The following is a 24,696-nucleotide window of genomic DNA, read 5'->3' as shown; positions in this document are numbered from 1 at the left end:
TGAAGTTGTCTTATTCGGTGCATGAATGTTCTACAAATAAAAAAGAAAAAAAAAGAAATAATAATAAAAGAAAAGAAAAGAAAAGAAAAGAAAAGAAAAGAAAAGAAAAGAAAAGAAAAGAAAAGAAAAGAAAAGAAAAGAAATAAAAAGAATAAATCGATTTGGTAATTAAACTTGAACCTTCGAGTAATAATATAATCACATGACGTGTCTCAGTAATATTCGGGTTACGCAGAGAGAGAGAAAGAGAGAGAGAGAGAGAGAGGGAGAGAGGGAGAGCAAAGAGAAAAAGAGAGATAGAGAAAGAGACATGCGTGACGCGTGTAACACTTTCGACGACGCAACATCTCTCTTTCACCGGTTTGTACGAGAAACGATCGAAGAATTATTACACAACTAAACGTGAACAGATCACGAATCGCTTGCAATAAAACGTAATATCGTATTTATAATTATTACTGCATTACATACATACCTACACCATAATTATTTCACTCTCTGTAAGTTCTGATCTTGAATAATGATAATAAGAAAGCAAAAAACGAAATCATATGTATGTATGTATGTATGTATGTGTGTATATATATATATATATACACGTACATAAACTCGTATTATTTTTCATTTGTAATAAATGTCTCAATAATTGGTATGAAGAAATTATTTTTCTAAATTATTGTAATATCTTTTGAGACGAGTTAAACTTGAAACTTCGATGCAACGAAAAATGTAAAGAATGATTATCACCGAAAATGAAATATACAAATTAAATTTCAATCTAAATTAAATTTTAATTCTTCGAAATGGAGAAGGAGGATTCATTGAAGTTAAAATAAATGAACATTACGAATAAATAAAAATCTTAGTTTTATATAATATTATCAACACGCGTGAATAGTTTGCACCCACCTATAACCCCGTTAGTAGAAATGGAAATTACACTCCATTGTATTCTTTCTAGACAGTTTTATTGAAAAAAGAAAGAGAGAGAAAAGCAAGAGGAGATAAAAAAAAAATGAATGAGATTAGTAGGAGCCTCGTTTTCATCAAAAGGTAACCTTTCGTCTCGCTCTTTTCTTTTTTTTTTTTTTTCTTTTTTCTTTCCTTCGAAGTATAAGAGGATGAATTTCTAAAACGAACTACCACCCACGATATATACGCCAAGTCTACGTCTCTCTTTTTGTTTGTTTGTTTCTTTTTTTCTCCACTCCCTCTATCCTTCTCTCTTCTTCTCTCTCTCTCTCTCTCTCACTCTCATAATTAACGAATTATGCCCACAAGGGATGTTAGGAGACCAAGGTAAGATGATATCCGATAGAATGACGGTCGGACTCCGCTGTATCCCGTAGTAAATTGGTTCCTTCTGCTTCCAAGAAACGGAAGGTTATACCTTTCCGAGGGCAAACCGGATTGGACTGTATAGTTGAGAAGACGAAGTAGATGAGGACGACTAGGTCAACCTATCAAGCTTCTTACCTAGGGCCTTAACAGCGAAATATATGGTACGCAATACCGTTTTTCAACCTAGACGATCAACTAAGAAGCATAAAATCGATGATTACCATCTGAACAAGATTGAAACCAAGTAAATAAAATAAAATATCATAATCGTTATTTAATAAAATAATTATTACGAATTATCTTCTTTATCGATCGATCGATCGATGTTTCGTTCTTTTTGTTTTCGTTTCCTCTACTTTTCTTTTTCTTTTTTATATATTTTTTTAATCGACGGATATAAATTGTCAATAATTATTCTATCTACTTACTTGTATAGTCAAGTAATCGTAATGAAGTTATTACGAAAATTTTCTTCACTGATATAAAGAGAACAAAAAAAGAAGAAGAAGAAGAAAGAAAATAGATCAGTAGAATAATTGTAATGTATTAGTAGGCAATGCGAGAATAATATAATTGCTTGATGATTAATTTCTACGGTGGTACGGAGCGTATCTCTGAGAAATTCTCGCGTTATAGGTACATATGTACGTACATATACACGTTGATATGTATATACAAGGGAAAGGTCGATGCACCAAGGCTATATAAGTACTTATGGATATACATATATAAGTGTGTATATATGTATATATCAATAGGGGTATGTGTATACTGTGTCAAACGACTGGATTCTAAGAGAGACGAACAACGTGAAAATGAAACGAGGGCAAAGAGAGCAAAAGAAGCTCCCTCGCTTTAACGCTCCCATTGTGTCGTTGCACCGAGATTCTTAGACTCTTTTCATCGGAGATCTAACCTGAAAAGAACTCGTTCTATCTCATCGTTCTTTCGTAAGGAAAAATAAAGAAAAATAATTTTTATTTGAGAAAATTTTACGATAACCCTCAGGTTCCGAGTAGTCTTAAAGATAGAAAAAAAAAAAAAAAAGAACAACCCTTACGACAAAATCTAAAAAGATCCTACTGAATTTCTTTCACGTACGTTCGATACAAATTCTAATCGAAAAATGTCAGATCGTTTCAACTTCAAATTCTTTTCTTTTTCTTCGAACAAAAAAGAAAAAAAAAAAAAAAGAAAACCCCCCCACGAATGACATATTACAATTCAATTGAATTAAGTAGGAACAAATTCAAGAATCTGACTTAATTGAACGTCGCTAATAAACTCGAATAATGAAAAGAAATAAATAAAAAAGAAGACGAAAACGAACTAAAGAAGTGGACAAATACATCGTTCAAAAAACTGAAAAAAAAATAAGAAGGAAAAATAAAAATCAAGAAAGTAATAAACTATACATATATCCGCGAATTTAACCCGTTTATCCATAAACATTAAAACACTCGCAGAACGATCGTCGAAATAAAACTCGTTCCTATCGATAAATAAAGAAAAGATAAATTCTTATTAATTAAGAGTGAGCTCGATTAATGACAAATAATAAAGAGACGGAAAGGAAAAAATGCGATAAGTGGTTAAATCGATAAAAGTAGCACCGCCGTTCGATGCGCCGGACTAGGCGCCACAGTTATCGTAATTATTGTAATAGTAATTATTGTAAAGTGCTCGATAGAAAGTGGAGAAGTATGAGTATCCTCTTCGATCGGTAGATCTATCTATCGAACGAACGAACGATCGATCGATCTAACGTTCTACCGATCGATCGAAAGACAGAAAGAGAAAAAGAGAAAGAGGAGAGAGAGTGAGAAGGAGAAGGAGAAAGAGAGGAAGAGAGAAGGGGGAGGGCATCGAAGCGAAGAAGGGACTCGATCTTCCGGTTTCTTCGTCGATCGAAAGTCGATGAGAACAGCAGTCTTGAGAAAGAGAGACAGACAGAGAAAAAGAGAGAGAGAGAGAGGAGTTGAGCGCGTTCGCGCGATTAGAGACGAGAAAAGCGAACCGATATTTTAATAAGATCGTTTGGATTTATCCTAATTTATTATCCGGTTCGACCGGGAAAATTTCTCTCTCCATCTCCCTTCCCCACACCATCTCCTTTCCTTTTCTCTCTATCTCTCTCTATCTCCCTTTTTCTCTTCTCATATCTCGACTCGTAATCAGATTATCTCTTAAGAATATAAGTCAAACTAACGGAGATACTTTCGCACGAGACGGACCGTGACTTTTGAAAGAACAAAAAAAATGTTTAATAAATAAATAAATAAGGAAAGAAAGAAAGAAATAAAACGACATCTACGCCGACGATCATAGAATGCAATCGATTGTACTCTCTTCAACTCGTTAGAATCGTATAACGATAAGTAACATAAGAAACAAACAAACAAAAATGAAAGAGAGAGAAAAAAAAAAGAAAATTTGTCCTTACTAAATATTAAAAAATGTCCTCGATTCAACTAATTTCTTTACGTCGTCGAACGCGTACAACGAAATAATCGGATCATACCAATAAAAAATCTCTTCGATCGCGATGTGTGCGTGTGCGTATGTGTATAATCGCTCAAAGAAGAAAGAGGAAAAAGAAATTTTTATCAATTCCAAGCAAAATCGTGATGACTTACGCTTTGATGACGTTAACCGGAGGACTTCCCCGACTTCCCCCGCTTCCCTCTTTCCCTCCCCCTCTCACCCCTTTGAATCGTGGCGCTTACTCTAGCGTAGAAAGTCGGTAACTGTTGGAATTGCTAGTCACAGTTCGATGAATCGAACGCGAAGAGAATCGAACGAAGAAACTCGTTTAGGGTATAAGTCGCGTTGTTTGCGTGAAACCGACCTCCTGACATAATTCGTCGAATTCGTGAGAGAACGCGATTTTTTCTACGTTATAGACCAGAGAAAGATTATAAAGAATAATTTTTATCGGACAGTTTTCGAATTCGTCGGGATTTTTTAAATCTTACAAATCTAACGATAGATTGCATCTCTCGAGCAAGGGACTTTCTACTTTTTCTTTTCTTTTCTTTTCTTTTTTTTTTTGTGACATATTCTTCGTTCGTTTCGAACAAATGATCGACGTTAACAAAATTAAAAGCGATGTTATATGAATGAAAACAATGAATTCGATGATTATTTCTCAAGAAGAATATTCTCGCGTCGAAGGATATACGACGTAAGAGAGAACATCGAGAGTATCGCGATATTCTTCAGAAGTCGCATTCGATCTCGGCATTATCGGCGATCGGTTCTGTCTTATCGTTAATAGATGAGGAGAACAAGAGAGTATCAGGAGTTCTAATTAGTCGTCGAATAAAACGTAATACGCTACGTTTTTATCTTATCTCGTGTAAGCCTCACGCAAGTCTTTCACCGCTATGTTCCCTTTTATCTTCGGCTCGTTGATCTTCGCGTAATTCGGTCGAACATGCGCTCATCCTCGCACGTGTATGTGTGTGTGTGTATGTATATATATATATATATATATATATATATATATATATATATATACACACATATATGTATGTACGTGTAGCTATATACATACGTACACATATATACGTGTATATATATGTAAATACGTTCACATATACTCTTTTTCCACGTTTATCAGAAATTCTTTATCATTCGACATAGCAAACAAGTGCGACCAAGTAGACCCCTCAACTTCCTTTCCTTTTCTTCGATTCGATCCAACGCGGTCAGAGAACTCACACAACGTATTTTGTTCCCTAACAATGTTTGTTATAGCAGACAGAGACCGTGAGGAATGCAGGCATTATATCATTACGAACTATTACCCATTACATAGCTCGTTACACCGTATATATCGTATATTATCCTAGCTACGTCCGTGTAAAAAGCGAACTTTCTTTCTCCTCTCTCTCTCTCTCTCTCTCTCTCTCTCTCTCTCTCTCTCTCTTTCTTGTTCGTTCACTCTCTTTCTTTCTCTCTCTTTCATTCTCTCGTTCGTTCTATCTCTCTCTTGCTCACTCACTCTCATCTTCTCGAGCCCTTTTGCCACTGATGAGACTCTCGGTCTATTACCATGCACGATCGCACTTTGTGCACGTTCCCTCCTGTATATGTGTGTATGTATATATGTATATGTATATATTATACATGTATGTATGTGTGTGTGTGTATCAATCTATGTAATTGTGGCTCTGTGTACGAACTATTTAATTGTGTAGCAAAATAATTTGAGTGATTTACGCGCGAAATGACGGTCGATCGAGACGATATTTCAATATCGGACAGCTTATTGAAATACCTGTCCGACCTTCGACCACATTATTTAACGTTTTTATAAGCCTTTGTAATTGAGAAAAAAGATAGAGAGAAAGAGAGGGAGTGTGAGAGAGATAGAGAAGCTTCCCTTGCTATTATAATAAGCCATTTTGATCGTCGTAGATAATACGTTTTTGATATACTTTTTGATAATTAAACGATTTCGTATTTGACTATCCTTTGAATTAAAAAATATATTACGTATCGATTAGAGAAAATGAGAGAGAGAAAAGCTTCGATAAATGAAATCTTTTACATAATAAATCGTTGTAATATTTCCAACAACAAATCTAATAGAAATTCTATTTCTAACGAAATAGATATTGACATTTTTTTTCTTTTGGTCGTAGAAATTACGACGAATCGTGTGATATATTATCTATGAAGCACCAAAAAAAAAAGAGAGAGAGAGAGAGAGAGAGAGAGAAGAAAGAAAGAAGGAAAATAGTACGAATGACGAAGATCTCTTGAACAATATCTATCTTGTACACGCTGTTTACATCGAGTTACGTTGTATTAAATAAACAAATAATACTAAGAAATGCGTAGAGCATCGGTATTTTTCCACAGGTCAAGGAGGAAAAAAAGAAACAAAGAAAGAGAGAGAGAGAGAGAGAGAGAGAGAGAGAGAGAGAGAGAGAGAGAGAGAGAGAGAGAGAGAGAGAGAGAGAGAGAGAGAGAGGGAGAGAGAGAGAGACAGAGAGAAATAAAACCAAACGAAATTATTTCTAACATTTTACGTTGCATATTTTTCATTTAAAAAATTTAACAGAGCGCGATATCTAATTACTAGTTTCTCTGTGAACCCAGTTTCGACGCTTTGTTTAAGAAAGCACATGTACGATCTATGAATCTATGTATGCATATATCTATATATATATATATATATATATATATATATATATGCATATATAAATATTTTACGATGACTGAATGCGTACGTGTTAATATACATACAACATATATACGTAAATACATAGATAGATGTACGATGTATTAACGTATATGCGTTTACATATATACATATATACATAAATACATGTATAGATACGTACGATCACTTTCTCCAAAGCCAAGTAAATCTGTGCACAGTAGAACACAGTATAGCACAGCACAATATAGCATAGGAAAGCGCAACAAAGCAGAGCAGAGTGGAGTAAAGCTGAGACTTAATTGTAGAAGAGAAGAACATAGCACGCATGTAAAGATAATGTCGTATCTAAAAGCACATTCTGAATCGGCCGATTATTACGCAATCAATCTCCGCACACCGAAACCTTTCTCCGTAACATTGACTTTTTCGAGCGTAATTGCTGCGAGCGCGCTCCGATTACTAATCGACGCCGCCGACGGTGAACGTGACACACATTCGATTTTAACCTCGACGGGACAGAAATCGCAACGGGGAATGATTACGCGTATTTTAAGAATCCGAATCCGTATCAGATTCATCTCTACATAATAAAAAATTCGTCGTCCTGAAAGTGTCCTTTGAATTTTGAGGTACACGCGTGTGTTTATAAATACGTACGTAGACGACATATATATGTATATATATTATAAGTGTAATCAAAAATTAAATTAAATCCGATCTATGTTGATACTCCAAGCTTTCTTACATTGTATGTTCTTTCATCGATAATTTTATTAACCGATTGATAATAAAGTATTTTGTAGAATAAATGGCGAATACTTTATAGATATACGATTATTTCTGATATAGTATTTATACGAAAAAAAAAAAAGAAAAAAAAATCATCATCGTAATAACTAGTTTCTTTGTTATTATATAAACACAGATGATACATTTTATAAACTATCGACGAATTATTACGAACGTTTCCTATCTACATGATCGACGATTTATATATTAATCGAGTCTCGATATCAATTTTGTCCACCTACATTATCTATCGATAATTTTGATTATAAATAAATATTGATCAATTATCTAAACTATCTCGTTTAAATTTTATCTATCCTATGAATGAATAACTATTTAAAATTAATTCTTAGTCGAAATAATGCCGTATCGACAAGATTCTATAAATTACAAATGTTATACGCGGTATACGTATCAATACATCAAATTCATAAACTAAAAAGGTAAACGAAAATCTCGTTCGTTAATCGACTATACCGATAACTACCTACTAACGGTGAGATAAAAATAAGAAGAACGTGAAAGAGAAACCGGGGCTGGGCACACCGGACTTCTCAGATTTTACGATCTTCTCGATGAGCCCTGAGAGTGTGCCCTCTTCGGACGCCATTTTCTTTTTTTCTCTTTCTCTCTTTTTTCTTTCTTTCTTTCTTTCTTTCTTTCTCTTTTTTTCTTTCCTTCAAGTACTACTCTACCTTCGTCAAAACACGTAACGACTATCATAAAAAGATTATTCGAGGAAAGTTCTAATTCCTTATTTCGTAATAATGTTTGTCCAAGAACGAAGAAGAAATAAAAAACAAATAAAAATGGACGAAAAAGAAAACAACAACAACAAAAACAACAACGACGACGACGACGACGACGACGACGACGACTGCTGAGCAATAAGATCATACACCTTTGTACTTGGAAAATATTTTTCCACGTATATACCTATAAACTAATCAATAAATGTATCTTTTTTTTCTTCATTTCAATTCATTAATTATATTGTGTTCGGTTCGTTATATTATTCGATAATACGCAGATATTATCTTGAATATTATATCTTATATAAATCTTTACCTATTTCGTATTAATACGATGATAACGCAGTATTTGTCTTCTTCTACGTAGATTCTTCTACGAAGAATTAATCGTGATTATTCCCTAGGTCAACGTACGAGATACAATCGCTTACGAAAAATGAAGAAAGGAAAAAAAAAAATAAGAAAAATGTATAGGTTATTCGATTAAAATAAGCGCGCGCATTTCGAAAATATTTTTCTTCTAATACGACGATTATGCTGTTCGGCTATATCGTGATATAACGCAACTATCATGGCGGTCGTAGCTTGAGGTTAGCTTTTGTGCAACAATTGTTATTCGATATCGTTTTATGACAAATTGGTTTAAGAACAAAACTATGGAAAAACATAGAATAGAAGAGAATAGAATAGAATAGAAAAGAAAAGAAAAGAAAATTATTACGTTGAAACATATGTGTGTGTATGTGTTAAAACGATAAAACAATGAAATCGATATAAAAAGAATAAAACGTTCGAAAGATGAAAGAAATTTACTACATTTATCGATTCAATTTACTTACATTTACCGATCGTGTCGTTGCTCCGGGATTCGAGATTTGTATTAAAAAGGGAAAAAAAAAAAAAAAGATCTCTTCGTGGAAAAACAGCCAACGATCGCCAACGGTCGCCAACGGTTTTCTTCTGTTTCTTTTTTTTCTTTCTCCTCTTTTTTCTTCTTTCCTTCTTTTTCCAATCTTCACTAGTAACTCCACTGTAGTACACTGTATTATCGTATATATGTATATGCACCTCTAATATGTATCCGTTTTTTTTGTCCCTTCGTATGTATACATATATGTGTATATATATATATACATATGTACGTATATACGTTACGATATATTCCGTTGCGACCAAGGTGACCGAAGAAGGAACGTTGATTTTTGTGAAAAAGAAGAAAAAAAAAAGAGAAATAAAAATTACGCCACGATAAATGATGTGAGAATAAAAAAAAAAAAAAAGGAATCGTAATATAATTGAAACGAACTCGACAAAAGCGAAGAGCGATCTTGATTTCTTGGAGAAAAGAAAGGAGAAGGAAAAAGGGAGAGTGTAGTAAAATGGAATAAAATAATAAAAACAAAAAATAATGTACGACGAAGATGAAGATGAAGATGAAGATGAAAACGAAGACGAAGACGAAGACGAAGACGAAGAAGAAGACGAAGAGGAAGAAGAAGGGAAGAAAAATAACCGCGGCGACGACCGGCCCTGCTCTGACGTTCAGATCACTGACCAATACCACTCGAAGCTGACGCGATACTGAGCGAGCGCGTATCTGGCAAGCCCGCGACAACCGGCTCCGCGGAGCTTCGGCTATGTTCGGCTGGCGTTCGGCTAACTTCGGTGTTGCGTGAACCTACACGAAAATGTTCGCTCCCCACCCTATCATACGCTACTCGAGAGTCTCTCGGGTCGTATGTCCTCTGTATATGTACGTACCGCGATGTCGTGCATACACATATACATACATACATACACACACACACACACACACACACACACACACACACACACACACACACACACACACACACACATATACGTACGTGTACGCGGGTTCACGCAAAGAAGACCACATCGTGAATACATAAATACGAATATGTGTGTATGTTGCATATGCGTGCGTATATACGTGTGTGTGTGTGTGTGTGTGTGTGTGTACATGTCGATATGTGTTGATACGTGTCGACTTGTCCGAAGGGTATAGGTACGCCTACGCAATTTCGAAAGATCTCGAGGGACTCTGTCCTTATGGCAAATATCGAGAAAAAGATCTGCTTCTCCTCTTGGCTTCGATCGATATATATATATATATGTGTACGTGCGTATATGTGTGTGTGTATATATATTCGTGGGTATGACTTTTACTTTTTACTTCTATATTTTTATTTTTTGTTGTATTTCCTTATTTTTCATATATTTTCTTTTTTTCTTTTATTTATTTTCTTTTTTTTTTTGTACATTGCAACGATCCTTTGTTACGACATTGAAACACCTTCCGAATGCTTCGTCGAAGTTCCTTCGAAATGTATTATTCGAAAATATTATGGCACCATAGAAAAATATTCGGAGAAACGACGTGATCTCTTACAACATCGATTAGTTCTTCTTTTTTTTTTCTTTTCTTTTTTTTTACAAGCCTACCCACGTTACTGGAATTCTTTCTTATATCAATATTACGAGAGCCGGATCTTCGCGAACTAATCCGTGCCGATAATTATGATAATGGAGAATAACAATAAGTCACAAAAAAAAAGAAAAGAGAGAGAGAGAGAGAGAGAGAGAGAGAGAGAGTTGAAAAGAATTGATTCTATGATTTATTTTATATTACGCAATTATTTACGTATTTTAATAATCTAGAGAAGGAATTAGAGAGAAAGAAATTTTTTTACTTTTTTTAATGACTGCGAATCTTAATCGATAAATATAATTATTATTTTTTTTTTTTATATGTATATATATTTCGATATTAAACACAATGAGAGTCACTTTACTTTTTGCTATGGTTTGTTTTTCTGAAAAAAATATCAACTTTACAAGAGTATCCAATTCCACTTACTAAGAGAAAACATAAAACAGAAATATCTTTTTAGTTACGAGTTATTTTTAAGATATTCAAATAATTTTGAAAATAATCCGAATCGTAAGAAAAGAAAAAAGAAAAAAAAAACGCAAATATTTTCTCTTGCATAATACAAAAATATTTGTTGTTAAACATCGAAATATATAGGACTTAGTTATCAGTGTCGTAATTACCGTGTATAAACTATCGTGAGTATATATAAAAATTGTGATAAATAAAAGACCACGATCAATGGAATTACGCTTGTCGGAAATTACGGGACAATGGGTTTGCGATAAGAAGATCATTTATAAATTGTCGTATCTTCGTTATCGATGCACATGACCAAAGACCCGTGCAATACGAATAACGCGAATAAATTTATAGATTCGATAGGAAAACGAATAAATTGGAATAGACCAATGCAGCAACGTCTAAGCGTACAACAAAATTATACGTCATTACAAGCTATTCCGATATTTAAGTATAATATTCTAGTATATAATAGAATGCGGCAGATCATAGATCCCTAGATCGTGAAGTTTACGGTCGATAAAAGCTAGTAAAATAAGGATAAAGGACAAGAAGAGAAATGGGAAGAAGAGAGAAAATATAGCGAGAATGGGATGGGTGGATTGAAGTGAGATAGAAAAAAAAAAGAAAATAAATATAATTTATCTACTAACGACATTCGAAACGCGTATACGCGATGACCTTGAGATTAACTACAATTTCACGCATTCCTGTTTATAACGAAAAATTTCCAACGTTATAATACGAATATTTTGTGAAATACGTTTATCTGTTGCTCAACGAAACGACGAAAAATGAAAATATTTACGAATCCATTAAAAAGTCATTTCGAATAGGATCTTTGAATGTTATCGACGGTTTGTTTTTTTTTTCCTTTGATTATTGATAACAATATAATGTGTAACGACCTGAGCGATAAGGTTACTCAATAAACGTAGATCAAAGTTATCTTTGTTGTACGTCAAGCATGCGGTTTTTGCGCATAAATAATTATTCTCCTTGATTGGAATGTGATCGGACGACATCAAAATTTGATGTATCGCAAACAAAAATTGATAACAATACTGTTGGACTTTGATAATGCTTGTCGCAATACTATTCATCCGATCACGTTTTAAAAAACGATTGAATTTGTTCGTTTATAATCGCACATTTATTTATAATTATGAATTATGACGAGTCATTCAATTGCCATTAAATATTTATATTTACGACATTTGCTACATCGGTTTAATTAAAAATAAAAGTTTCGATATCGTTAATGACGAAAGGGGGAAAGAAAAAAATTGTTTATGAAAGCTCGGTCCATAAAAAAAAAAAAAAAAAAAAATCGAATTCAATTTGCAATAGATTGAATTTGATGCGCAAAAAATCTCTAACACCCTTGAAACCTATCAAACTTGACACTCACGTGATTCAAACAACCCCTCGCTGTGCATACATAATCTTACGCTTCACGTGATGAGACGGACGTAAAAAGAAAAGCAAAATTGTTAATCGAATATAGAGAGAATAATAGGCGTTAGAAGATATATGAAATTTAAATGAAATAAATAAATTAGACCATAGTGTATACATATAATCTCGTTTTTAGAGTTAATCTCGTTTGCTAGCATGTATTAAATCATCTGAGGGATATATCGAGGCAGAGGAGTATTTTTAGAAGTAACGGTGAACAAGAGAGAACAGGTATCACCGTATATATTTACGCGTAAACGGCGAAGCTTTGCTTTACGATCGAAAAGGGATGGGAAATATGTAAATGCGTTATAAAGTATTTTAATCGTTCATACGAAAGACGGAAAGTACGTCGTACTTGTAAGGCTAAATATAAATACGTAGGTAAGTACACGTACGTATACAGGTTGATTATAAATTAAGGGCCGGTTTAAGAAAGGCCTTTGTTAGAGAAGTAAAAGAAATATATATACATACATACATACATATATATATATATATATATCGATTAAACCGAGAGCTTATAATGAATTTCAGTTTTCTCTTTTTATGGAACAACCTGTATTTTTTTAATTAATTAGACATTTTAATTTCTAGATCTATATATATATATATATATATATATGTATGTATATAAAACATAAATATAGAAATATCTGACAGTAAATAGTGAAACTTTTCTTACCACATTTTCTTTCTTTTTTTCTATCACACCTAACACAAACGAGATACTCTAAATTGGGCTTTACTTTATAATCAACCTGTATAACCAATAGAATGCTGTTTCTCGTAAACCAACATGCAACAACCCTTTCCGTCGACGACGGAAAAAATAGAAGGGGATGGAAGAAAAATGAAATAAAAACAAACAAACCTATAGAAAGAAAAAGATATTAAATAACTTTTAAATAGACGTACGATTCATGATAAAAATTGTAATAATTCGTGTTCGAGCGTAAGAATCGAGGCCAAGCGCGTTCTGTTATATGATCGACGTTAGATCGAGGAACGAACGAAGAAGGAACGAAAGAACGAACGAACGAGCCGTGAGTCCGCGTTCGTGAGATAATTATGGAAATGAATTTCGATCGTTATGGGGGCGTGGACTTACGGGCTTCTCCGTGACACGACCTAACCTCAACCGGAGAAGCAGAAGGAGGGTCAGCCACAGTCCGGCGTAATTTTCTCGAACAATTTTCGTGCCTTCGTACAAACGTTCTACGTAGGATAGTACGTAAGTAAGTACGTATGAAGATACGTACATACATATATTTACGTATGTAAGTAAGTAAGTTCTACACAGATAAATATATACATGGATAGATACATACATATGAAACGAACGGTATGTAAGCATGGTGCTCGCGAGAACGAACCTCCCAATAATCGCATATCCTTGCGATTTATCCTTTACGATATTTTGCGCTAAGAGAGTTCGTTCCTTCGTTCGTTCGTAGCTTCGTTCGTTCCTTCGTTCATTTGCTCTCGCTGTGTTCATAATTCACGAATACAATTCGAATTTTATACGAAACGACGGAGGGTGAAAGTAGGTAAGTATGTGCGACATGTAAAGCGCGGATGCGCGACACGATCGTTTAACAGGGACATCTGATGAGATTTACGTGCGATCCGCACGCATGTAATCAAACAGGGGGAGAGAGAGAGAGAGAGAGAGAGAGTACGCGTGTGTGTGTGTGTGAGAGAGTGAGAAAGAGAAAACGAAAATAAAAGGAGCCCTCCCCTTGTACATTACGGTCTCGCGTTTGTGTATCAGCACGAAAAAAACCTACGGCTATTTCCAAGCAACGTAATTAAATTATTTGAAAGGGCGGGGTGGAAGAGGGGGTGAGGGAGGAGAGAGAGAGAGAGAGAGAGAGGGAGAGAGAAGGAGGATCTACCAAAGAAACGGCACATAATTCACATATTACTCGTTCGAGCTTGAAAAAACGAAAGAGTCCTTGGCATTTGGGATTAACTTACAAGAACTTTCATATCTGTCCAACGTGTATGCGAAATATTTGCCCTTGCTTTGTCCGTTTTACAATTAGGGTGAATTGTATAAGTGAATAAATATATTACGGAGAATGGATCGACCTTGAGTAGAAAAAAAAAATTAATTAATTAATTAATTAAAAAATGATAGAATCACAGCAAAAAATTGGAAATAATCAAATGTGAAATAGTCGTCGTAATAAAAGAAAAGGAAAACGAAATTCGAAAAGAACAAATAAATAATCTGACTTCTTTATCAAACGATTGCAAACATTCCTCCGTATTTTTTTTTTTTTGTAGTTTTACAACTAATCTAAATCTCTTATCGATCTCTTTTTTATTTTTTTTTATTTTTATTTTTATTTTTTTTTATTTTTTTTTTATTTTTTTTTTTTAATCCGATCCACGTATATCATTCTTCTTGCTGAACGGAATGATCCTTCTTCCGGCTGTACGCATGAATTCATCGAAAGTGGACGCCTACATACTTGTTCTACGTCTACGTATATGTAGAAGGGTGTCCGAGAGTGAACAGATCTAAGTGGTTGGATCTTTGCTGTTCAATCCTCTGGCGCTTTTTGGTACCGTTATAGAAGTTAATCCTTAGTGTTAAACCAGTCACACGAGAGAGTCTTAACGTTCGGCAAAATTCTAAGTGGTGCGACTGGTTTATCCTTATTATTGGCCGACGAATAGTTTATCTAAAACTCGAGACCAGTCGGAACGATAGAAAAGTCGTCAAGCACGATTCATCTTCATACGTGATATATGTATTTACATGTCTATCCATATTAACTGAGATACGTTTTATTTATTTATTTATTTATTTATTTACTTATTTATTTATCCTTTTTTATTGTCGTTTTCCTCTTTGGATTTTTTCTTGTTTCTTTTCTCCCCCTTTTTCCTTTTCGTTTGACGCGCACGCATGCGTAGACACAAGATTTTCTTGATTTCGCGAATCAGCTTATCCGGCGGATTCTTTGACCTCAGCGTAATCACCTGCCACGGCAACTTGGCACCGATCGCTTCAATGGCTTCTTGACAGACTACAACACCAGGGAGAAACCTGTTTGTCATGTACCTCGTTCTCTGGATATATATTAACAGCACTCTGTTGCTCGCTAGCAATGGCTTGCACTTAAAGGAAACCGTGTTGCCTGTTAAATATGACTCCCAACCTGGCGACTTCATACGCGACAATAGAACTTATCGTCACGACTAATGTAAAACTCTTATCTATTTTTTATCTCTCTCTCTCTCTCTCTCTCTCTCTCTCTCTCTCTCTCTCTCTCTCCTCTTCCCCCTACCCCTTTGCCTCTTTCTATAGGATTTCTATAATAGAACTTGTTTTTATTATAGGACGTAACTTTTAAAAGCTTGATCGTGTCTTATTTATGTACGTACGTACGTACTTACGTATCTCTTTCTCTCTCTCTCTCTCTCTCTTTCTCTTTCTGATATTACCGATCGAAATCATGCGATTGAAATCATGTGATCGTACAAACAGCAAAATTATTCTTAAACGTCTTGTAATTCTCGCGGACGCGTAACGATTCCGGTTGACGTCTCAGGGTCAAGAAACGGAAGTTGTCACGGACGAATAAAATAAACGACAAAAGTTACATGCACTTGGCATGTTGCACTTTCAGCACGTAGATATACTGCCATAACTACCGTAGAAATGTATTTTAATTCCGATTTTTTTCATGTAAATCGAGTAAGATACGAGGAGAAGAGAAGAGAAGAGAAAAGAAGGGGAGAAAGAGAGAGCAAGAGACAGAGAAAGAGACAGAGAAAGAGAAAGAGAAGGAAAGAGAAAGAGAGAGGGAAAGGGATGGGGTGGGGATAACAACCCTTTCGCGAAAGATCGACGGAAGGAACGATAGACTCTAATAGGTACTCTCTGTCGATAACGTAGACCGTGTCGTGGCGTTGAAAAGGCGGTGGCGTTTCGTCGCACGCCTTGATTTCTCTTCTTTATTCCTTTATTCCTTTATTTCTTTATTTATTTCTTTCTATATTTCTTCGTATGCGTGTGCACGCGAGAATACGGGTAAAGGAAGGGTACGTCGAAACGACGACGAGGACGAAGAGGACGAAGAGGACGAGGACAACGAGGACGAAGAGGACGAGGACGAGGATATCGTAAAGGATCGGCAACGTAATGTGTGCACACACGTCGAAGCAGCCTGGCTACCACAGCCGGGTTAGCAACCTTTATTTGCATACCGTATTATTTTCTGCTTGTAAAACCGAACAACCAGCGATCCAGTCAGCGGGAGAAGCCTTCGAGAGACAACCGCCGTCCTTCTCTCATCCTCGAGTATGAACGGCCACGTTCTATAATTTTCCAAGGAGAGCGACGTATGTTATTTATGTTAAACCCGAACCCAAAATTCAAAACTTTAGATAATATATTTTCCTGTAGATTATCTTCGTCGGCGAAAATATATAACGAAAAGAAATAAGAAAAAAAAGAGAGAGAGAGAGAGAGAGAGAGAGAGAGAGAGAAAAGAAAAATGTCTAAGGTATCTATAAATATATCGGAGAGAATTATTTACCGAATGCTTTTATATTTATCTGATCAGTAGTTTTATTAATTAATGATCAATATTTATATCGAGATTATCCTCGTCGAAGAAAGTATATGAAGAAAAATAATTCAACAAAGAAAAGGTATTTATAATAAATATTCAGTAATATAAGAAGTGATCGATATAAATAATTAAGCGTCGGGATTACCTCCGGTTTTGTTATAAATATTGATCATCTATTCTATGAAATACTGACGAATTATTATATCGACGAATATTTCGATTAAAATACTGTGTTTATTTATTTTTTTTTTCTTTTTTTTTTCTTCTTCTTCTTCTTCATTATCAATCGATAATGTCTATCATGACAACTTATATCACGTACTGATATTTTATTACAAGTATCTACTGATAATTTATATAGGATATCGATCGAAAATGTTACAAAATACTGATCGAATAAATAAATAGCAGCTTTTACTTAACGATAACAATACGAACAGCAACGATATTCGAAACGATAACAAGCTCGAATATTTTAATACGATTTTACTTCGATTATCCCAAGACCGTTAATGACAAAACTAGCATAGGGTCATCGACGTCCAATCAATAATTTTCCATCCTTCTTCGAAGGTAGACGCACATCATACCGTATTGTTGGCGTTGCCGCTTCACCGGTAATTACTAATTACAGGCTTCGATAGAAGTCACGGCTCCGGAAGTGAGCACACCGCCATGATACCTAACACGCTACGACGTACATTTAATATCTCTCTTTTTCTCTCTCTTTCTCTCTCTCCTTCTCTCTGTCTTTTTCTTTCTTCGATATCACCTAATATAGCAACATCTTCGATCGCTGCCAGTCAAGCAGCCCTTCGGTCTGGCCAGGGCACTACGCCCTTTGGACCTTCGATATAAAAATTTTGTTTTTTTTTCTATGTTTAATATAAAAAATCGAAGTACACGTTCGTATGAATCTATGTACATTGATACCATAAATGAATACCATAAAATAAATAAATAAAATAAATAAATATATATATATATGTGTGTATGTGTGTGAAAATGTACTCTTATATATCTATATTTTTTATATTTTATTTCATTTTGTCGTGAGAAAATTAATTGTTGATTTTTCCATCCAAAGTATTTTCATGTTTTTAAAGTATAAGTTATACTTATGAAGTAACATTACTATAAAATATTTATATTCTAGAGAAAAAAGAAAGAGAGAGAGAAAATCTATATTTTTATAGTTATTACATAATTATACTAACGTAATATACTTATACTATGTGATATAATATATTATTATCTCTTGTAACTTTCGCAACATATACTTCTTTGTATACTTAATATCTAAAAAAAAAAAAAAAAAAAAAAAAAAAAAAAAAAAAAAAAAAAAAAAAAAGGCGTAGAACGATATTATTATATATGTCTATATTGCCACTAAAATATCTAAAAATGAAAAACGAGTTTTATTTCGAGATTTAAGAATACGAGATCCCTCGCTCGATAGATCGTTGTACGTATTACAGTTTTTACTCGACATACTTGCGACATTTTCCTTGAGCCATTGTAAAATTGAATAGATCTAACCTATATAATATTTTGTTCGAACAATCCTTTCGTTCGTTCATTCGTTCGTTCTTTAGCCAATACTTTCTCAACGATCGACTACGATACTCTTACTTATTATTAGCATACGTCGAGTAAACGTCATCGAGGTTTCGATCATAACGAATTGAATCTTCTTTCTAAATAATTATCTCGTGCATCATCGTTCGTTCATTAATCATACCATATTAACCGTGGTATAAATTGCGCGACGCCATTTTCCTTGACCCAATATGTATACACACATATACATATACACATAAACACACAGATACACAAAATATATTTATCACGTCTTATTCGATTCGTTCGAAACCGTCGACGCGTTAATTCTTTAATAAATAACTCTACCTACATATACCGAAACAATATGATAGATAGAATTTTATTAACCTGACACGATTTTCGTAATATTAACGTCGACATTTTAATGATGAACCGTGAAGACATTTTTCATGGATGTAAAAAAAATGGCGGGTAAAAAAGAAAGAAAGAAAGAAAGAAAGAAAAAAAGAAAGACTAAATAATTGAAATAAATTCCAGGATAAATAATTTTCCAAGATTATAACGAAATAATACGAATTGTTACATACGATAAAATACGATAATTTACGAAACAGAAAATATAAAGTCAATGACATTGATTCGCGTATCGTCAAGGACGTACATAGTTAAACATTACGAAAAATAAACTTAACCAAAAAAATGTTTTAAGTATCCAGCACGTTCTAAATTACGTTCCATTGTACGTTTTTATATACACACGTATTTATTTACATCTGTACGTATATATATATATATAGCGTTTGAAATTTAAATATAATTCAATATTATTCATTCTATGTCTACGTCTATTGGTTGTTCTTGTGTAATTTTTCTTTTTCTTTTTTTCTTTCTTTATCCACTGTCGTAGATATCCTACTCTAACCAATAAAATATCCATCGGAAATTGCTTTTACATTATAAAGCGAACATAGAGTTATGAGGATCTAACCTCTAACTTTCCCGATCACGTGCCATACAACGATTTCGTTTGTGGATTCGTATCTCGTATCGTATCTTGTTTTGATAAAATGGTTAAGAAGAGAGTAGTAGTGGTATCGTTGCCAGTGGGATACGTAAGAGGAAATAAAGAAAAAGTGGCGAACTCAGTGGTAGTGCGCATAATTGTGCAAAAAGCGACAGTGGATCGATTTCTTCGTCGTTCCACGACTTGTACGGGTTCCCATAATAAGGAAAGAACTTGTCGTGGCCCGCAGGTGCGAAAGATGTAAGAGAGAGAGAGAGAGAGAGAGAGAGAGAGAGAGAGAGAGAGAGAGAGAGAGAGAGAGAGAGAGAGAGAGAGAGAGAGAGAGAGAGAGAGAGAGAGAGAGAGAGAGAAGGCACATCATCCAACTATCGCTACTGTCGTTGTTGCTAGAGAGTGTTCCTTCGATAACCGGTGGCTAGCCTTTAAACGACTTACCTAAAACAACGATTTAATGGTCACTGATCGACGATGTTGCTCGCTTGTCAACGTCAGGGAGTTAGTATCGTTTCCAGCATTCCCACGTCGATACTACTTGACGTCGTCCTTCGTACATATCCTGCTCGTTCGAATGGACAGTGACAATGTAACAGCAGTTAAAATCACCCTTTCCATCTCGGGGAATCGACTTTTCCCTTAACTCGAACTTCGATACTCCGTTAAAACTAAGATATATAGCAAAGTGCGAGAATAGACATCGAGAATAATTTTGTAGTATATTTTTTTTTTTTTTCTTTTTCTTTATCGACACGCAATGTCCGATATAACCTTTCGAAATATTAAACGTTTCACGTAATCGTGATTTGAAGAAATTTCGTTTATTAAATCCTCGTTTCTCATTTTTCCTTTTTCTTTTTTCTTTTGCTTTTCGCGTTATCGAAAAATAATATCGTAATTTGCGAAATTTTTAATACGTTTCTATACATCCCGTACGTATAAGTTTTCAAGATACGCGTGAAAAATAGACGATCGTCATATTTTCGCACTTGCCATATCAAAGTGTCGTAAAGGTTAAGAACGATTCCGAACGGTAAACCGCAGAAAACTATGCGACCGCAACACTAAACGTTTAACTTCGGATCTGCATACGTTTGTACTCGACGTTCGTATAATATCATTCCTTTACGAATTTCTATTTAAGAAAAATCGTTGAATTGAGATTAATATATGGATGCATTCGGATATTATTTTGTATTCGCGATTAGCTGCTTACATTTTTAAATTGAACTAGAGAAAGTACTTAGTATTATTAAGCAGGTCTACCAACTATCATCCTCCACATCTAATCTCACGTTTCTGAAGCGTGAAATTGTACATAAAAGAAAAAAATACAAAAATCTTTCATTTTTTTCGTCCAATTATTTTTTCAAAATTATTTCAATCGTATTTGATAGATAAATATAAATACAAGTTAAAAGGTATTTCATTCAAAAGAAACGAAATTAATATTGAACGTAGAGGGCGTTGTAAGAAAGTTAAGTTGGTAGAACTGAACCAATGGTATACCGAAGTGACGTCATCACTCTTCCGCTTCGGATCGGTCTTTCGACAAGGCAAGATGGCTGATCAGGTACGTACGCTGATATTAGTATACAAAATAAACATAATATCTTTCGTATCAAAAGCTTAATAAAATAAAATTTACGATTTTCGTTAATCGATTGATTGTATTAGAAGTTAATTAAAAAAAAAAAGTAACATATGTGAGAAGACAAACGCTGTAGGTTATAATCGAAGGTATCGATGCTGCACGTGGTTAAGGCGTTACATATATATATTTTTTTTTTCCAATAAAGTTCCAATATAATTATTTTTCGTTCAATGATAGACTTTTATATGAGTTTAATATGTGTTTATAGAGCGAACGTGCGTTTCAAAAACAGCCCACGATCTTTCTTAATCGTAAGAAAGGTCTGGGACCGAAGAGGAGGAAGCCTATGAGATATAGCCGCAATGTTGGTCTTGGTTTTAAAACTCCACGTGAGGTGAGATCACGTTTTGTTCTATTTCTTCTTCTTCTTTTTTTTTTTTTTTGTTTGCTTTAACTAAACGTAAAATTACGTTTATTTATAGGCCATTGAAGGTACATATATTGATAAAAAATGTCCATTCACTGGCAATGTATCAATCAGAGGACGCATTCTCACCGGTGTTGTGCAAAAGATGAAAATGCAAAGGACTATCGTAATTCGTAGGGATTATCTTCATTATATCAGGAAATATAACAGATTCGAGAAACGTCACCGTAATATGAGCGTACATCTCAGTCCATGCTTCAGGTTAGTATAGAATTCTATGAAATTATAGTGATATGTAAATATTTATAAACTAGCGTATATGACGTTGCATATGATGATTATATTTCTTCGACGGTCTTCTTAACAAATTTTTGATGATGTTAGAATTCTGAAAAAGTTTTATTTAATTCATAATATTGCTAATGAAATATAAGTTTCTTGAATATTCTTCGCGTTTCTTTGCAGAGATGTAGAAATTGGTGATGTAGTTACCATTGGAGAATGCAGACCATTGAGTAAAACGGTAAGATTTAACGTTTTGAAAGTCTCAAAAGGAACTGGTTCCAAGAAAAGCTTCAAAAAGTTTTAATTTTCATCGTCGACTCGATTAAAATAGGTTGGTATTGCTTGGTATTACATCTAATATACATTTATATTGTGTTACTTAGAAAAAATATTATATAAATGATGATAAAATTTACGACGGTCTTCTGAATATAGAATGAAAGATATTGAAATAAGAACTGAATTTTCATTGTGAAATGTTTAAAATCTAATTTCACAAAAACACATGTACCTATCAATTCCCTTTTGTGTTACAGAGTGATGGAATGCAACAAAAAACAAATTATAAAAGCAGATATGTCCAAAATATCAAATTTTGGAATTGGTTATGGTACATATTAATTACCACCTTGATGTGTAACTTTAAAAAGTAATAAAAAAGTTTTTATGAAAACACTCTAATCGTATTTGAAAAATTCGTAATGCAAATAGTTTAATGTTATTGAGAAGTAGGAACTTGGAAACAGGAAAATAAAATAGAATATTAAAAATATATTTTTCTTAACTCTAATGTAAAAGTTTATCATATCAAAGTACTGTTTTATAATATCATAGATTTCGATAAAATAGTGTAGTAAAAACACTTATTGTCATAAGTAATTAAATTTTTGTATACAATTTTGTGAAAACATCGCTGTTCTTAAAGGGATTATTACAAATCATTAAAGTACAATTGTGAACTAAATTTAGTTTTAAAATAGAATTTAATTCGATATATATGTTATAAAAAAGTGCAGCGTATATAATAGAAATTTTTGAGTAAAAGTGAATATTGTATATTCTTTTATCAATTAAGACATATAAAGGCACTTCTTTTAGTACTTACTATATAGAGATTCTAATTTCTAAATCACATGTATTTGAAACAGATTTAGACAACTAACACTGGGCATTCACAAACTATAGTATAGTTATACATGCTTGTTCCACACGAAATTGATTCGTAAGAAAACATTGTTTTATGATTTTCTACAAGCTAAATTCGATAATGATCCAAATCAAATTGACATTTAGACAGTTCTTAGATTTATATCTACAATATTAACTTATCATATGATCAATTAAAATTTATAATCTAATACACTCGCACGCGCCATACTTTCGTTATTTTTCATTTTGATATCGATCCGATGATCGATATAAATTTATATTTATATCCTATAAACGTCAGTAAAATCGTATGTGCAGTAAATTGCTTTAAAACAATGCAATTTGCATGTTATTCCAAGAATTTCTATTATCACAAAGATACATTAAATATTATGCTGTTCTCATATATCTCTATATGCTATGTTACTTTAATGGTTTGTCTTAGTAGAATATTCGGCTATATACAGTATGTATATAATAGGACCAGCAAAACCTAGGAGCAGAGAAACTCCTAAAAGTTGAGTCCATGATAACCCGCAATCATCACCAGAACATTTAAACGAGTCCATGAAATGTGATTCTATTACCTCACTTTCTGTAGAATTAAGTAATTGATCATATTCTGTATAAGATGTTTCTGGCAAATTATTTGATTTGTACGATGCTAAAGGTTCACATACCGAATTAAGTATAATACTGTTAATTTCTGTTTTAGGAAGATCAATAGGAACAGAAACATTTACTAAATTTATTAATGGTTGCACTCTTGCGATAGTTCCTGATTCAGATTGTACAGTAGTATCTAATTTTTCCTCGCTTATGTCGGAAGTTTGATCCAAACCTTCTGTTAAAATAGAAAATGGTTGAATTGGCACTTTTATGGATCTTCGAGCATATATTTCATTCTCTTTGTGAATCTTATTGATTCTTTTCAATTCTGATATCTAAAATCACAAGTTATTAATTACATTGAATTAATATACTTGCATCTATCGATCTTTAAATTTGATATTACCGTGCATCTGTATCTGAGTGCTAATGCTTGCAACGTATCCTCCGGTTTGACTATCACGTTGATCACTTCCACTTTACGCGGGGAAGATGTAGAACTAGCGCGTGGCTGTAAGGGAAAATTTTCCTCATCTCCGCTATTTTCATCATCTGAATAAAGAAATACATAATGCGGAGAGCCTTCCTTCTGATTCCCACGCTGATATACCATTTGTGTCTGTATAAAGATATAAAGACACGTTGAAAGATAAAAACTACGATTCAGACGTTATTTCGAAATTATAATTTTATCTAAAACGAAATGGATAAACTGCTTATTCATCGAATATTACAAAACTAACCTCAAATTTAAAATATCGTCCGTCTATTACTCATATGGGAATATACACTTATGTATTATTATTTTACGATCAGTACGTGCGTTATTCAAAAATGTATTATTCTTTTGATAGAGATCATTGCGAATACTTGATATTTTTTTTGCCAAATACAATGTACAATACGGACGATCTGTCGTAAGGGATGACAGATCACCATTGTAAGCAAAGAACGAGTCGGGCGCCATCTTTATTTCATATATACATTTTCATTTGAACGTATTATTAAACGAATAAGATCTGTACATGG

At 33.7% G+C, this 24,696-nt stretch overlaps 3 protein-coding genes across 13 annotated transcripts in view; 1 reads left to right on the top strand and 2 right to left on the bottom strand.

Moving 5' to 3' along the window:
- The window catches only part of LOC122631053, a 149,036-nt gene extending 128,723 nt beyond the window's left edge, over positions 1–20,313 (bottom strand). For 6 of the 11 annotated variants that reach the window (XM_043816252.1, XM_043816251.1, XM_043816249.1 and 3 more), the window contains exon 1: positions 8,895–9,309. The gene's annotated coding sequence lies outside the window, so the exon portion shown is untranslated. Of the gene's footprint in view, positions 1–8,894; positions 9,310–9,361; positions 9,628–20,044 lie in introns of those variants that run through there. The other 5 variants (XM_043816257.1, XM_043816258.1, XM_043816248.1 and 2 more) reach the window with 4 other exon arrangements.
- Positions 20,314–21,019: 706 nt separating this feature from the next.
- Positions 21,020–22,584, top strand: LOC122631061 (40S ribosomal protein S11). Its single transcript, XM_043816277.1, has 5 exons — positions 21,020–21,176; positions 21,466–21,591; positions 21,680–21,885; positions 22,090–22,240; positions 22,446–22,584. The coding sequence occupies exons 1-4, from the start codon at positions 21,165–21,167 to the stop codon at positions 22,211–22,213; spliced, it is 468 nt and encodes a 155-aa protein (XP_043672212.1). The 5' UTR covers positions 21,020–21,164; the 3' UTR covers positions 22,214–22,240; positions 22,446–22,584.
- An 877-nt stretch (positions 22,585–23,461) lies between these two features.
- Positions 23,462–24,553, bottom strand: LOC122631060 (lysM and putative peptidoglycan-binding domain-containing protein 3). Its single transcript, XM_043816275.1, has 3 exons — positions 24,411–24,553; positions 24,074–24,286; positions 23,462–24,002 (listed from the first exon to the last, which is right to left on the bottom strand). The coding sequence occupies exons 2-3, from the start codon at positions 24,278–24,280 to the stop codon at positions 23,487–23,489; spliced, it is 723 nt and encodes a 240-aa protein (XP_043672210.1). The 5' UTR covers positions 24,281–24,286; positions 24,411–24,553; the 3' UTR covers positions 23,462–23,486.
- Positions 24,554–24,696: the final 143 nt, after the last annotated feature.

The sequence above is a fragment of the Vespula pensylvanica genome, chromosome 8 (genome assembly GCF_014466175.1).
Source record: "Vespula pensylvanica isolate Volc-1 chromosome 8, ASM1446617v1, whole genome shotgun sequence".
In the NCBI taxonomy this organism is placed as follows: domain Eukaryota; kingdom Metazoa; phylum Arthropoda; class Insecta; order Hymenoptera; family Vespidae; genus Vespula; species Vespula pensylvanica.
Note: the sequence above shows the minus strand (reverse complement) of the source record. Positions and strands in the feature narration are given on the sequence as shown.

Excerpts from the sequence above, each read along its gene's own strand:
- LOC122631061 (XM_043816277.1), top strand. Across the intron at positions 21,592-21,679 it reads GTTTTAAAACTCCACGTGAG|GCCATTGAAGGTACATATAT; the intron begins GTGAGATCACGT and ends GTTTATTTATAG. Across the intron at positions 21,886-22,089 it reads CATCTCAGTCCATGCTTCAG|AGATGTAGAAATTGGTGATG; the intron begins GTTAGTATAGAA and ends GTTTCTTTGCAG.
- LOC122631060 (XM_043816275.1), bottom strand. The coding sequence starts at position 24,280 with ATGGTATATCAGCGTGGGAATCAGAAGGAAGGCTCTCCGCATTATGTA. Across the intron at positions 24,003-24,073 it reads CACTCAGATACAGATGCACG|ATATCAGAATTGAAAAGAAT; the intron begins GTAATATCAAAT and ends TTGTGATTTTAG.